Source organism: Ipomoea nil, unplaced genomic scaffold, assembly GCF_001879475.1.
Source record: "Ipomoea nil cultivar Tokyo-kokei standard unplaced genomic scaffold, Asagao_1.1 scaffold1034, whole genome shotgun sequence".
NCBI classification, from domain to species: Eukaryota; Viridiplantae; Streptophyta; class Magnoliopsida; order Solanales; family Convolvulaceae; genus Ipomoea; species Ipomoea nil.
In genome coordinates this window covers 980,725-995,935 of record NW_017617462.1, presented here as the reverse complement: position 1 = coordinate 995,935, position 15,211 = coordinate 980,725, and the positions used below count along the sequence as shown (strand labels likewise).

Genomic DNA, 15,211 nt, shown 5'->3' with positions numbered 1-15,211 from the left:
GATAAAGAGATACTAAGTAACTCAACAAGCAAATGAAGCAATCTCTTGCTAACAACAGATAGCCAACTATAGTCAATTAAGCTTTACTCACAGTCACACTGGTAGATAAAGAAATAACTGATACTTAACAAATAAGCTCATACTTTCATGCCAATTCTTAAACAACAATAAAGCTTCACTTCTCAAAACGTGCTAAAAGCAACTCATTCTAAGTCATAAACAACAACAGAGTGTTATACATCTCATCATTCTTTAATGCTCAACATGCAAAACATGTAAATCATGCAACAAGATAGTCATGATGCTTTATAGAGATATATATATACTCTCGCTAATAGTAAAAGGAAATACTTTTTCTTTGGAGGTTTCTATTGAGTCACATTGACTCACTTTCTCTTCTTTCTTGAGTCTCTTGACTCGCTTTTCTCTTCTTTCACTTTCTTTCTTTCTTACTTTCTGTTGAGTCACATTGACTCATTTTTCTCTTCTTTCACTTTCTTTCTTTCTTACTTTCTGTTGAGTCACATTGACTCATTTTTCTCTTCTTTCACTTTCTTTCTTTCTTACTTTTTGTTGAGTCACATTGACTCGTTTTTCTCTTTTTAAATAAATTCAACACCGGAACATGATTTGAAACAAAAATCCTAAATTCTCGAGTACATTGCATGCCAAGTTTCAAACTGAAAATTCAATTTGAGTTAAATCGGTAGAAATCTTAGAAGCCTAAATCAAGTGTATTTAGAAATCATTTTTTGGGAAATTCAATTTCAACCCCAAACTATTTTAAATCTTGATTTTGGTCCTTGGTTCATGAAGCATGGTGGACCACAAACAATCCAAAACTTTGTCTGATATAAACTTTTAGCCAAGCTTTACCTTTATACCCTCCACCAATCATTGGGTACCATCCTAGGGTTTTGAACCCATATAAAAGAAATAGTAAGCTCATTTCCCTTCCTGATTCCACTCTTTGCTTCCCCCAAACCTTAGCTCTGCAAAACCAAAGAGAAGAAAACATAGTAAGTTTCTCCAAGCTCTAGCCTTCCATTTCTTCAAGTTTCCTTCAACTCTATCTCTGAGAACTTAGTAGTAAGATGGTTGTATGGTTTGTTTGAGTTGTCTAGGAAGTGAAGGAGGGTGTAGCTAGCTTGGGAAGAAGGTGGAATCCCAGCCAAGAGAAGAAGTCTACAAAGGTATAACCCCATGGACTCCCAAAGCTATTTGACTCTGTGAAGTCATTATTCTGTGCTTGAAATTAGTAGAATTGCTAGAATAATGTTGTGTTTGAGCTAGTAAATGATCTATTGTTGAGCTTTGATGTGTTGTTGATGATTTGGGAGTGTTTATTTGCATGAAAATGTCTTAGAGGTGAAGAAGAAGCTCACTGGTGCACAACACAGTGTGCACCAGATGAGGCACGGATCTAGCCAACGGCCCTTGGGAGGAGCCGTTGGCTAGGGCCGTGGAGGAGCAGCCCTAGGGCACGGATCTAGGCAAGAGCGGAAGCGGCGGGGCTCGTCAAGGCCCGCCACAAGCCCCGCTAAGCAGAAGCTGTGCAGTGGTCGGACCCTTGTGGCTCAGCTTCGTGTCGTTTCGGATTGGGACTCGCGGGCTCTTGAGGCTCGGACACTCGGGGCCGTTACGACGCATGTTTAGAAATTGATTCCATGGGATTTGGAGTAAAATTGAGCATTGTGTGATAGAAATTGTGAAGAAGAATGTTACAGAAGTTGTTTGTGAATGTTTACAGTGAAGGAAAATGCTGAGTGTTGGTTTTAGCTATTTATTTGAGAAGCATGTCAATTATATGAATGTTAGATAATGAAATATGATCTATATTTGTTAAGTTTTGCTAGAAACGCATGCCCAAATGCAGTGTTGCAAAAATCGCGCCTAGGCGCCGATTAATTGGCACCTAGGTGCTAGGCGGCTCCCGACCGCCGCGAGGAAGGCCGGTTAGGCAGTCTAGGCGGCCGCCTAGATCGCCTAGCCGGCCAAACCGCTGGTTTTTTTTTTTTTTTTTTTTGCGTTGTAAAGTTGGAAAAGTTCAGGAAGGCATAACTTTTGACTCGGTTGTCCATTTTGGACAAAAAAAAAATTTCAAATCGCGTATTTTTCGAGATCTATCCACCGCAAATAGCCGTAGGTGGTTTAGCCCACTAATTTTTCAAAAAGATGCTTCTTTAGCTCTTAATTTTAGTTTTTTTTATGTATTTAGATGATTTAAACAATCTTTTGAACACTTTTACAACCACTTACGTAAATAGTTTCAAAGAAATAAATATGGGAACCTTATGTTTTATTAGTGAATTTTGATTTTTTTTAATTTTTAATTTTTTTTTTTAATTAAAAAAAAAAATCGGCGCTTAGGGGGTGCCTAACGTGTTTTGCAACATTGCCTAAATGTCTAATTGACTTGTTGCGATTATTGCCAAGAATATCACAGTACAGAGCATGATTACAGTAAATGAGTTTATGTTGAACATTTTGAGTTAAAGAGCATGCTGAATACTTGCTAAGTGTTTGCCAATGAAGAATAGCTAAATTATGATTTATGAGCATGTTTAAAGAATTTTTGAGAATCCACAGTGAAAAGATAATTGAAGTTCATTCTACAGTAAAGTGCATATTTGAGCATACCATGTTTTAAAATGCATAAGTGGCCAAAGTGAGCCTAAGTATTATTTTCAAAAACTCATATCTGTTTTAGAAAGTCATCTTCTTATTGCATTGAGAAATTGTTAAGAAGCTATGTGCATAAGTTTGCATAAGTAAAGAAGTTGCATGAGATATATATATGTTATCTATATAAGTGAGGAAAATCTATGGTTTGGAGGCCCTGTTAGGACTATGTCCTTTCGGAAGAAAAGAGATAAGATCGGATAGAACCGACAAACAGTGAAAGAAAGAAAGCAAAGCAAGAAACGGACATTGCGATCCGATATGAAGTAACGAGGTAGATATTCTCGAGTTACTAGGTTGGAAACTGCCCGCCAGGCTTGGAATCCTGGTCAAGGGGTGTGCACGCTGATAGTTCGATACTTGATTCCACAGAGTTTGAGAAAAGAACAAAGAGAGTGGTTCTACGGGCGAGATGAGTATTAGGTCGGCTAGATGCCGATCCCAGATAGGTCTATCCACCTTTTGGTGAAGTCCTACCTCACCTATGATTAAAGAAAGCAATCGAGTCAAGAGACTCAAGAGAAAGCAATCGAGTCAAGAGACTCGAGAGAATGTAATCGAGTCAAGAGACTCAAGAGAAATAAAGTGAGTCATTGTGACTCTAAGAAACCTCCACAAGAAAAAGTGTTCTTTTACAAAAGAGTGTATATGTATATCTATCTATACTTATACTAAAAGCATCATGTTCATTTTACTGCATGATCAAGTAGATTGCACGAGATTGCATATTGACTATATGATTGCACGAGATTGCATATTGAGTATATGATTGCATGAGATTGCATATTGACTATGTGATTGCACGAGATTGCATATTGAGTATATGATTGCACGAGATTTCATATTGAGTATATGATTGCACGAGATTGCGTATTGAGTATATGATTGCACGAGATTGTATATTAAGTATATGATTGCACGAGATTGAATATTGAGTATATGATAGTATGAGACTGCTTATAGATTATATGACTGCATGAGATTGCATGATGAATGTATGATAGCATGAGATTGCATATTGATTATATGATAGCACAAGTTTGCTTATTGATTTATGTGTTAGCATGAGATTGCTACTAAGGTGTTAGATAGACTTGAGATTGTTGATAAGTTAAGTATGTGATAGTATGAGCTTGATGATAAGCTAGATAATTGTGAAAGCATGCCTATTTGTTAAGTAGGTTGCAAGCATATAGAGACCATGTTAAGCATGTTAAAGTGTTGCCTAAGTGATTGAGAATGCTTGATGAACCAAATGTTTTCCAAAAGTATATATTGTAGTACTTTACAGGGTTGAGTGGAGTTATACTTAGCTTCGTGCTAACGGATTTGTTTTCTACTTGTTGTTTGATAACCCTTTTCAAGTGAGCCCAGTTCGTGAGAGAGTACGAGTTAGACTAGACTAGCATTAGAAGCTTTTGTAGTCTAAACTCTTGATGTTAATCTACTTTTGAGATTTGTAGTTGACTACCCCATGTTTTGATGGTGCTGGACACCGGGGTTTTATCCCCTAGTTATTGAATATTAGTGAAAGTTTGATGTTTTAGTTTTCTATCTTTGCCTGTGCAATTACCGTGAAGGGTAATTGTGGAGGCAACACCTCCTTTGAGTTGTTTAGTCAAGTTTATTTCGTTGCCTTAGCTTACCTTTCAAGGTTAAGTTTGTTAATTAAGTTTAAGAAAAATGGAGTGTTACATAGCTTAAGGCTTCACTTTGAGCCTTTACTGTGCTTACTCTTTAAAAGTGGCAAAATACCCTTTTTGAATGCAAGTTTGTAAAACTGTGGCTTATGCAAGAAATCTCAATAGTTTCAACAATTCTACTAACCATGAGCTAAGCAACACAATTAGCACATTTAGTCAAATAATTCTTGTAAGCAAAAGCCAAACTGATATTTCATAACTTGAACTCGAAAACTATACAAATACTCAAGGACCAATTTCATGTTTTGTCTACTATCATGCTCTTTACTGGGAAGAGGAAATATGTACTGTTTTATACTAGAATCTCAACACTTAGCAAATCTTCTCAATAAATACTTAACAAGTATTGATCATGCTTCTCAAAACATACTCAATTGCTAGCAAAACCTTTTACTGTGAAATAGGAATTTCATACACTAATCATGTCAAATTCTCAATAGCTTAGCAAATCTTCTCAGTAAATACAACAAGTATTTAAACATGCTTCTACATCATTTCTAACAAATATTGATCATGTTTTTCATCTCAAATTAACGAAACTCATATGCTCCCACTTTCCCTTCATTGTAAAACATTTACAGAACACAAACAAAATTCATTTCTCACAATTTCGACTATAAATCATGTATTCTAACTCCAAAATCAACGAAACTAACTTCTACTAGTGCGTCGTAACGAACCCGAGTGTCCAAGCCTCAAGTGCCCACGAGTCCCGGTCCGAACAACGCGCAGCTGAGCCACAGAGGGCCCGGCTAGTAGGCTTTTTGGCCTGGCGGAGCTTGGTGGTAGGGCTTGAGGAGCCCCGCCACTTGGCTCCGCCAAGCGGCGGACCATCTCATGGTTCGTCCCTTGGGATCGTCGCTCCACGGTACTAGCCGACGGACCTCCTCGAGGTCCGTTTGCTAATGCCGTGAGACTATCTGGTGCACACTGTCTGGTGCACCAGAGTCTTTCTCTTCACCTGCAAACAAGTTCAAAGCAATCCAACACTTCCAAATCCTCAACAACACAAACATAGATCAACAATAAATCACTAATAGCTCAACAACAACATTAATCTAACACTTCTAGGCATATACACTTCAATTTAGACTTCACAGAGTCAAATAAAACTAGATGGGAGTTCATATGTTATACCTTGATTTTCTTCTTCTTCTTGAGTGGATTTCCCCTTCCTCACAACTCAGACAACACCTCCTTCACCACCTAACTTCCCTAAACAAACCACACAAACCAACCTTAAGGGAGAAACTCAGAGATTAAAGGTAAAGAATGAAGAAACTAGAAGGAAAATGAGGTGAAAGGATAAGATGAAAGCTAGGAATTTCTTACTGTGTTTTCTTCTTTCCCTTGGCAAACTTAGAGAGTGGAGAGGCAAGAAGGAGATCATGAAAACAATGGAATGATGAGGCTTATAAAGGGTGCAAAACCTTAGGATGACCTTCAATGATTGGTGGAGGGTGAAAGAGTAATTTCAGCTTGTTTTCTAAAACATCAGACAAAGTGGTTGAAGCTCATGGTTCACCTTGCATCATAGACCATAGTCTAAAATGTGATTTTGGATAATTTGGGGTCAAACATAGATTTTCTAAAAAATAGTTTCTAGTTAAAACACTTGGTTCAGGTTTCACAGGTTTCTTTCCGGTTTCACTCAGATTGACTTTTTGGGTCAAAACTTGGTACATAAATGTATCCAAAACTTGGGATTTTCGAATAAGAATAAATCTTGGTGTTGTATTTATTATTTTTTTCAATTTAATGATAGAATTGCATTTTTGCGTTTTGTTCATGACTAATTTGACTTATATTGTTTCCAAATGATTAAGTACTTAAATAAACTAAACTAAGTATTAATTAGCCAAGCACCTTGTCTTGTGCTTAGATGGCACGTCTGTGGCTCCCTTGAAAGAAGTTCACAAGATCGAACTCCGGTGGTGGGGTATTCTCTTTGGACGGCAGTAATTAAAGAAAGTATAATCAATAGTATTTTTTAAAAAAGTATTAATTAAAATGTATTGTAGTCGAGTGGTTAAACATTAAAAAAAAAAAAAAAAATTATTCATAATATGGTATGGGTTTAATTTTCACTAATAATGTTTTGATCTATTATTATTTAAATAAAATAAAAGATGCATGATGTGATAATGACCACGTTAGAAATAGCAAGCGACAGCAAAAAATATTAACATCTCTCAAGTCTCAATACTACACTTCAGTTAGGTAAGGTCTAGTTTTTGTTAATAGCATTTTTTACCTTACATAACAATGATGATGTTGCAAGAATCATTTTTACATTTAGTCCCCCAAGTATTAAAATTCTTAAATTTAGTCTCATAACTTTTAAATCCTTGTCATATTTGGTCTGAAAATCTGAAATTTTAATAGTTGGAAACCAAACAATGATTTAAAAGTAGTAGGACCAAATTTAAAAATTTTAATAGACAAAGACTAAATATGGCATCAATTTAAAAATCATGAGACAAAATCTAAAAATTTTAATAGTAAGGACCAAATGTGAAAATGATTTTAATAGTCAATGACTAAATATGAAAATTATCATACTCGTGACCAAAAGTGAAAATAAGTCAACAAAACAACTACCTCAAAAAAATACCTTACATTCATCATTCACCAGGTTATAAGCACTCAATTTTACATAAATATCGAGAAAAAAAAATTATTTGACTCCAGTCATGACCAAACATATTTCTTATATTGAACGCTATACATATTTCACATGACTTGTTTAGCAAAATCATAACTGCAGATTAGGAGTTAGCATTTGCTTATGTTTTGAAGGATAAGGGATTAAAAGACGTTACAGCCTGCAGCCCTGCAGTACATAATTTGGACTGCCTGATTATACAATAACTATATGAATCTCTATCAAGAGAATACATAGGCAAAAACTCTCTCCAGGATACATGGTAGACAATCAAAATCTGAGCATAAATTTCACATTTATCACAGGGCACATGTAGAATTGTGTATCTAAGGACAATCATTTCTTGGCAAGTAACTTCTTCGGAAGCATCTCCAGAGGCGTGGTTTTCAGAAGGAAAAGTCTGGCCGCACGCTCTTGCAGTGTGCCCCCACATTTCAATCCCCGCACTTGAAGTTCTGATTTCAGCTTTTCCATGCCAAGGGCCTAAAATAAATAAACACAAGGCCGTTTGAATACAAAAAAATCTGCCTTATTTGCTCTTGTTTCGTGATCAAACTCATCAAAGTACAACTACTAGTCTACTACTAACAGATTGGGAAACGAAAAGCTCATATAAGATCCTTGCAAATACGCAACCAGTTTATAACATTGACTCCAGTTGTGATGAGTTACTACTGCCACACACTGGTGACAGACTGCAAATAGATTACTTAAGTGATGGAAAAAATGCATAACACCAAAGTCCAAAACACCACTTGCTGCTATGCGATTATTCTTATGCAATGATGGTATGACCTAAACTTAAGCTATATATTATAAATTATACTCCAGTTGTCAAATTTTCCCTATGTTTTCATGTTAACAATTTATCCAAGTATATCAGTGCAAGATAATTGTATACATATTGAACCTAATCATAGCAGACATACCTCCAATTCTTCAGCTGAAGAAATTTCATCAAAATTCAGGGCCCTCTCCGGATCTGCAACTTTTACAGAACCTTCTCCCTCTTGGACTGCTCCAGCTTTAGGCCTTACATCAGAACTGGTTTCTATTAGAGATGTTCCTTCCTTCCCAGAAGGAGAGTAGCCTGTTTGCTGATCAATAATTTCTTCAGCAACAGGTGAGCCAAAACTATTGGATGCTTCCTTCTCAGCCTTAAAAGTTCCACTTTCAGATGCAAATGAAGTGTCCAGAGGAGGGGCATCTCCATTTTGATGTACAATATCTTGATCTTGGTCTGAACCAAGTTCAGTAACACTTTTGCCTTCACCACTAACCGTACATCCATCCACGATATTGTTAGATTCAGGATTATTCTCAACAACAGTGTCCTTTTCTTCTTCAGAGCCACTCTCACTGTCAATTTTCTGGCCTGTAACCAAGTCCACATTTTCATTTGTTCCCATGCTTGAGTCAGAATTATTCCCACTATCTATAACAACAGATTTTTCATTCTCATCTTCATCGCTGCCGTCCTCATCCATATCCTCACTATCCGAATCATCAAATTTTCTCTTGCCCATCCTATCAAGAAAGAGACAAGAATGCTCAGCACATAAACAGATAGAATTTGAATTACAATTAGAAGTCAAGCAAAGTAATTCTGAAAAACTGGGTTTCAGATTTCAACTCATACATCAAAAATTTATTCATTGCTTTCAGAATTAACTACTTAATAGACTAACATTAATTAAACAACTAACTTAACAACTTTAGAGGGCGTTTGATAGCCAAAAAAATTCAAACTTCCCTAGGAATTTAAGTGGTGGAAAAATAATTCCAACGTTTGGTGGGATCTTTAACTTAAGAAAGTTCAGGTTAACTGTGAATCCAATTCCATGATATAAAGGAGAATAAACCCATCTAATGGGTAGGATTCTTTTTCCCATTTATTCAATTATGTATTTATCCTTTTTAGCACCCGATTAAAAGTCTCCTATAAATAAAAGAAATTTGACTTCCCACCATTACACATTGTTTTTCAAAGTTGCATCTAGGTACAGAGAGTAGGTATTCTTGACTAGTTTTCTATATCAAATATAATCTTCAACAATGATGCATGTCTCTTCCTTTTGGATTTTATTTACTATATCTTGAAAAAAGTTTTCATGTATGTTTGTAATCTGATTTCTTCCTAGGAAGGATAACACCAAACATAGCAAAATTATTCTCATCCCCTACATTCCTAAGGAAATATTTCCCCATCAAATACATCCCTAGGAAATATTTTCCCAAGAATATAATTGATGGGAAAGTACCAAAGCCCTCTAAGTGCCATGTTTTAATTGTAACCCTTTACATTTCTGCAAAAATAGTGTAAGGATAAAAGCAAAGCAGCCATAAATCTATAATGAATTTTGATTTCACAATTTAATAAAAAACAGATTTTGAAAACTTTTGAACCAGAATGTCAAAGGCCTTACCATATCTTCAGCTTCTTAGAATCTGAATCATTCAGTTCAGCAGCTTTCCTTTTAGAACTGACGAATCCCTTAAGCGATTCCCTCACCGACCTCTCGACTTCCTCCATACACTTTGCAGAATCCTCTCTATACTTAGCCACATACTTATCGGCGCTCTCCCCAGTCTTACTCCGGCTTCCGCTTCCCTTCTTCGCCAACTCTTTTGCCTTCTTGTTGATATAATCCTCCGCCATCTTCTCAAGCTTCCGCTCCTCCGCCTCCGCCTTCCACTCCTCCAATCTCTTCTCGGCGTTCACGTGCCTCAGCCTCCTCCCACTCATGTCCCGACAGGCATCGAAATTGTTCGTCTTTTTCTGCCCCGCCTTAGTCGCCGCCCCTCTAAGCAACGATCCGAATCCACCTTTCCCTCCCCTCAACCGCAATAAGACATTCACAACCACGGGAAATTTGGACTGCTGGTGTCCGGTTGTGAGATTGAGTGTTTGGTTGTCTTGAAGGAGGTAGGGTGAGTCGGAAGGGATGAGAAGTTGGAGATGGGTGGGGATTAGAGTTAGGGTTTGAATTCTGTGTTTTAGGGTTTGGATAGATACGGATGGAGTGGAGAAATTAATGATTCTGTGCTTGCCGTCGAGGAGCTTGACAAGCACTTGGTGGATTCCGGCGGCTTCCATCGTGAGTTTTCCGGTGGGTTTGGAGAGACAATTCGATCGAGCGACGGAAAGAATGAAAACTGTTGGCTCTGACCGACTATATATCCAAGTCCCTGACCGTTTTTATCATTTTTTTTAAAGAGCTAATTCCAATTTTGGTTCTATTTATAAGTGGGGCAATTCCCTTTTTATCCTTTTATTTCAGAACATTTTTTCTATCCTAGTCCTAGTATAACTACGAGTCCCACACAATAACAGGGTAGTCTTGGTTTTATTTTCAATAAATAAATAAATATTGTTAGGATTGCCAACACGTATCCGGCAATCCTTAGGTCGCTGGTTCGAATCCGGCAAGTTGGATTTTTCGTCTTTAAATATTTACGTTTATCCTTAAACGCGAGAAATTTAAAAATTGTTAAAAATATTAAACGCTATTGCCAGGGATAAAATCAATTGGGATAATATAAAAATGGAAAAGCCATCCATCCAATTGGGATGTTTCATGACTAATGGCAAAGTTGGTGTAAGTATTTCAACACTTCTATGGCCAAGCCTAACACTAAATTTGATAAATATATATATATATATATATATATATATATATATATATATATATATATTTCTTCAAAATCTTAATCAGGATTAGAGAAATCACCTCAGATAGATTGCAACAAAAGATAGGATTACAGAGTATATCGATGAAAGAAACTCTAACTAATCCTAACTAATAGAAAAGGCTAAGTCAACTAATCTATCACCACTAGAATACAAACTATACAATATAGAAATAATAATAATAATAATAATAATAATAATAATAATAATAATAATAATAATAATAATAATAATAATAATAATAATAATAATAAGATAGACTAACACACCCCCTCAAGCGCAAGGTTGTAAGGAGACAACATTGAGCTTGTCTCGTAAAGCAGCAAACCTCGGTGCCGGGAGCGGTTTGGTGAAGATGTCTGCAAGCTGGTCCGTAGTAGACACGTAGTTGACGACGAAGTCCCCGGAGGCCACCTTGTCACGGACGAAATGATAGTCAATTTCTACATGCTTGGTGCGAGCATGAAACACCGTATTAGCACACAGATAAGTGGCGCCAAGATTGTCGCACCACAACGTGGAAGGCTGACCAGAATGCATACCCAACTCTCGTAGTAAAGACACAACCCAGGTCACTTCGGCAAAGACGTCAGCTAACGCTTTGTATTCAGCTTCAGTAGAGGAGCGTGCCACAGTGCGCTGTTTCTTGGATAGCCAAGAGATAAGATTAGAGCCGAGATATACCGCGAACCCACTCGTACTTTTCCTGTCTACTGGGCAACCCGCCCAGTCTGAGTCCGAAAAGGCATGTATGCTGGTCGAGGCGGAGGGTGTGAGGTGGAGCCCGTATTCAAGGGTCCCCTTGATGTACCGTAAGACACGTTTCACAAGCGCCCAATGATCAACAGTCGGTGTGTGCATGAACTGGCACAGTCGGTTGACTGCGTAAGCCAAGTCAGGACGAGTGATGGTTAAGTACTGTAAGGTGCCAACTATCCGACGATACTGAGTCGGGTTGTCAAATAGTTCTTCAGTCGGTGTAGCTGGCTTGGTGACAGCAGCTGGTGTAGTGAGGGGCTTGCAGTCCAACATCCCTGAACGGCCTAGGAGATCCGACATATAACGCCGTTGGAAAAGAATGAAGCCTTGACCTGACGCAACTGTCCCTATACCCAAGAAGAAACCAGGAGATCCTAGATCCCGAATTTTGAACGTAGTGGATAGACGCTGTAACAGTGAAGTTACTAGGTTGGCGTCGTTGCCCATCATTATAATATCGTCGACGTATACCAACAAAAACACTCGGGACTCCCCAGCCGAGTAGTAAAACAAGGATACGTCGGTTTTGGATGATTTAAAACCTGCAAACAACAGAAAATCGTGAAGACGCTTAAACCAGGCTCGTGGGGCCTGTTTCAAGCCATATAGGGACCTCTGTAGATGACACACGTGCCCGGGTGTCGTAGGGTCCTCATAACCTGGAGGTTGCTTCATGTACACAGTTTCTGCCAAATGACCATTAAGGAAGGCATTGTGGACATCTAACTGACGTAGAGTCCACTTGTTGGATACCGCAAGAGAAAAGAGCATCCGAACTGTGGTCGGTTTGACTACCGAGCTGAATGTGTCAAAGAAATCTTCTCCTGCTACCTGATTGAACCCTTTCGCCACAAGCCGGGCTTTGTACCGCTCAACTGAACCATCAGCGGTGCGCTTCGTGCGAAAAACCCACTTGCAGCCAATGATGTTCATGTGAGGCTGAGGTGGGACCAACCGCCAGGAGTTGTTATGCAGTAAGGCATTAAACTCCTGGTCCATAGCCTCACGCCAATGTGCGTGACCCACTGCTTGTGAGTAGCAAGTCGGGTCTGCAACTGTAGTCAAAGCATGAAACGGCTCGTCTGTGCCCTTTGTCATGTTGCGAAGATGCATAACATGGTCATGGGGCTGGGGTTGTTTGCGAGACTTCCGTGCTTTTGCCGGAGCAGTATGTGTTATAGCCAATCGTGGAGACTCACGGGCTAATGGAACCGGTTCAGGGCCTGTAGGTGCAGGTGAGTCATGTGGAGCCGGGGGCGGTGTCGTGTCCGAAATTGGACCATGTGACACTTGTTGAGAATAATCTATAGCAAAGGGGAAAACAGACTCGTCAAAGCGGACATGACGACAGATATAAGTCTTTCCGCTAATTAGATCAGTGCACCTATACCCCCTAAAGGACGGTGGATAACCTAAGAAGACACAAGGTGCGGAGCGATACTCAATCTTGTGCCGGTTATAAGGCCTTAGATATGGGTAGCACCGACACCCGAAGACACGAAGGAATGTGTATGGGGGTGCAGTTTTAAATAGACGAGTGTATGGACTCACATTGTTTATGGCCGATGAGGGTAAGTAATTGATTAAGGTATTTGCCGTTTCAAAGGCATATTCCCAATATTGGAGGGGTACTTTGCCTTCAGCAAGTAGAGTTAAGCTTGTTTCGACAATATGCCGATTGCGCCGCTCTACTCGCCCGTTTTGTTCATGTGTATAGGCGCAGGACTGACGGTGGTTTATCCCTAAGGTTTGGAATATGGTGTGCAATTTTCGGTACTCACCCCATAGATCAGATTGTATAGATTTGATAGAACGCGCAAACTGGCGCTCTACCAAGACACGGAATGACTCAAAAACTTTATATATGTCTGATTTTACCCGTAATGGATAAAACCAGCAGAATCTTGAGTAATCGTCTACAAATAAGCAAAAATAACGAAAACCACTATTAGATATTACAGGAGAAGGACCCCAAATATCTGTAAAAATTAAGTCTAATACATTCATAGTGGAATTCGGAACACTATCTAATTTGAATCTGGACGATTTTCCCAAGTGACACGATGCGCACGACTCAACTGGTGCTACGTTATTGCTCGTGGCGGGACAGGTTTGGAGTATTTTATTTAGAACTTGCTTGTGCGGGTGTCCTAACCGGCGATGTCACGTAGTGGGAGTGGCCCGGGAACTGACGAACGCAAAATTTGGCTTTGACACCGGGAGTTTGTACAACCCGCCTGACGTTGGCCCCTTAAGAAGTACTGCTTTGGTTGTGGAGTCCTTCACAATAAAGCAGTTATCATGAAATTCAAAAAAAAACATTGTTGTCAACTGTAAATTTATGTACAGAAAGCAACGGAACAGAAAGATTTGGGACATGCAGGATATTATTTAGATATAGAGATTTTGACACTGATGGTATAGTTACACGACCAATTCGCGAAATAGACAAACCTGCCCCATTATCCACTCTTAAGACATCTGATACGCCATATTCATCCGATTGCCCGAGCATGTTTGCGTCCGGTGTGGCGTGAGCGGTGGCGCCGGTGTCCGGATACCACCCATCCGCCGGGACGACGACCGAAGACGCCGGTGCCTCGCCGGACATCGCAACGTGCGCCTGGGGTTGCGGTGGCTGCGTTGTGTATCTTTTATAATAGTACACTGCCGAATGCCCGTGGGAACGGCAGATCTGACATCTCGGCGCACCCCTACCGCCACGGCCTCCTCGGTTCTGGCCGCCGCGACCTTGCCGGCCACCACGCGGCTGTTGCTTGGACTGATGCTGCCGGCCACCTCCATGCGAGCCACGGCCTGCTCCTGCGTACAAGGCTGTGTGCCCAGCTCCAACATCAACCGAGGGATAGTCATCCACCAGGATGAATTCGTGTGCCTGCAGGAAGTCGGAAAGGTGAGTGAGGGTGACCAGTGCGCCGGTGGCGGTCAGCGACGTGGCCAGCGATTTCAGTTCCGGACGGAGACCCCGGATAACGTATAGATTCTGTTCCATCAAGGTGAGCGGCCGGCCAGCTTGGATCAAGGACTCAACGAGGACTCCGGCTCTGCCTAGGTAGTCCGCCGTCGACGAGTTGCCCTGGCGCAACATTTGAAACTGGCTGAGCAGCGTCAGGCACCATGCTTGACTGGATGATCCAAGAGCGCCGGTGACGGAGGTCCAAATCTCGGCAGACGTCTCTCGGCCAAGTGCAAGGTGAAGGACATCGTCCGCCATGGAGGACACCAACAGCGACACGATCGTCTGATCCTGCCTAATCCACGCATGATACTCCGGGTTTGGCACCGGAGTGGGTTCGGCAGACGTCGTGGTCGAGTCGCCGGTGGAGGAGGCGGCGGGGACAGTCGCCGGTGGGCATGGATGAGTGCCGTCCACGAAACCCAGGAGATCCTGACCGCGGAGGAAGGAGAGGAGTTGCATCCTCCAGAACAAAAAGTTCTTCATGGTCAACTTCATGGTGATGTAATGGTAGGCGCCGGAGAGGTTGTTGCCGGCGGCCGGCGACTGGGTTCCGGCTGCGGATATGGTACGTTCGGATGATGCCGACATTATGGGGTCGAAGATCGATCGTCGAACAGGGTGAGGGAGGGAAAATTGGTGGTGGAGGTTGGAGAGGATCGGATAACCTGTCTGATACCAGATTAGAGAAATCACCTCAGATAGATTGCAACAGAAGATAGGATTACAGAGTA

The 15,211-nt window shown here is 40.4% G+C and overlaps 1 protein-coding gene across 2 annotated transcripts; it reads right to left on the bottom strand.

Moving 5' to 3' along the window:
- Positions 1–7,079: 7,079 nt before the first annotated feature.
- LOC109180816 (protein SDE2 homolog) lies at positions 7,080–10,232 on the bottom strand. 2 transcript variants are annotated; one of them, XM_019330524.1, is made up of 4 exons: positions 9,477–10,231; positions 8,393–8,577; positions 7,980–8,269; positions 7,080–7,533 (listed from the first exon to the last, which is right to left on the bottom strand). In XM_019330524.1, the coding sequence occupies exons 1-4, from the start codon at positions 10,145–10,147 to the stop codon at positions 7,387–7,389; spliced, it is 1,293 nt and encodes a 430-aa protein (XP_019186069.1). In that variant the 5' UTR covers positions 10,148–10,231; the 3' UTR covers positions 7,080–7,386. The 2 variants fall into 2 exon arrangements, with proteins under 2 accessions (XP_019186069.1, XP_019186068.1); XM_019330523.1 differs by having other exon boundaries at positions 7,980–8,577; positions 9,477–10,232.
- Positions 10,233–15,211: the final 4,979 nt, after the last annotated feature.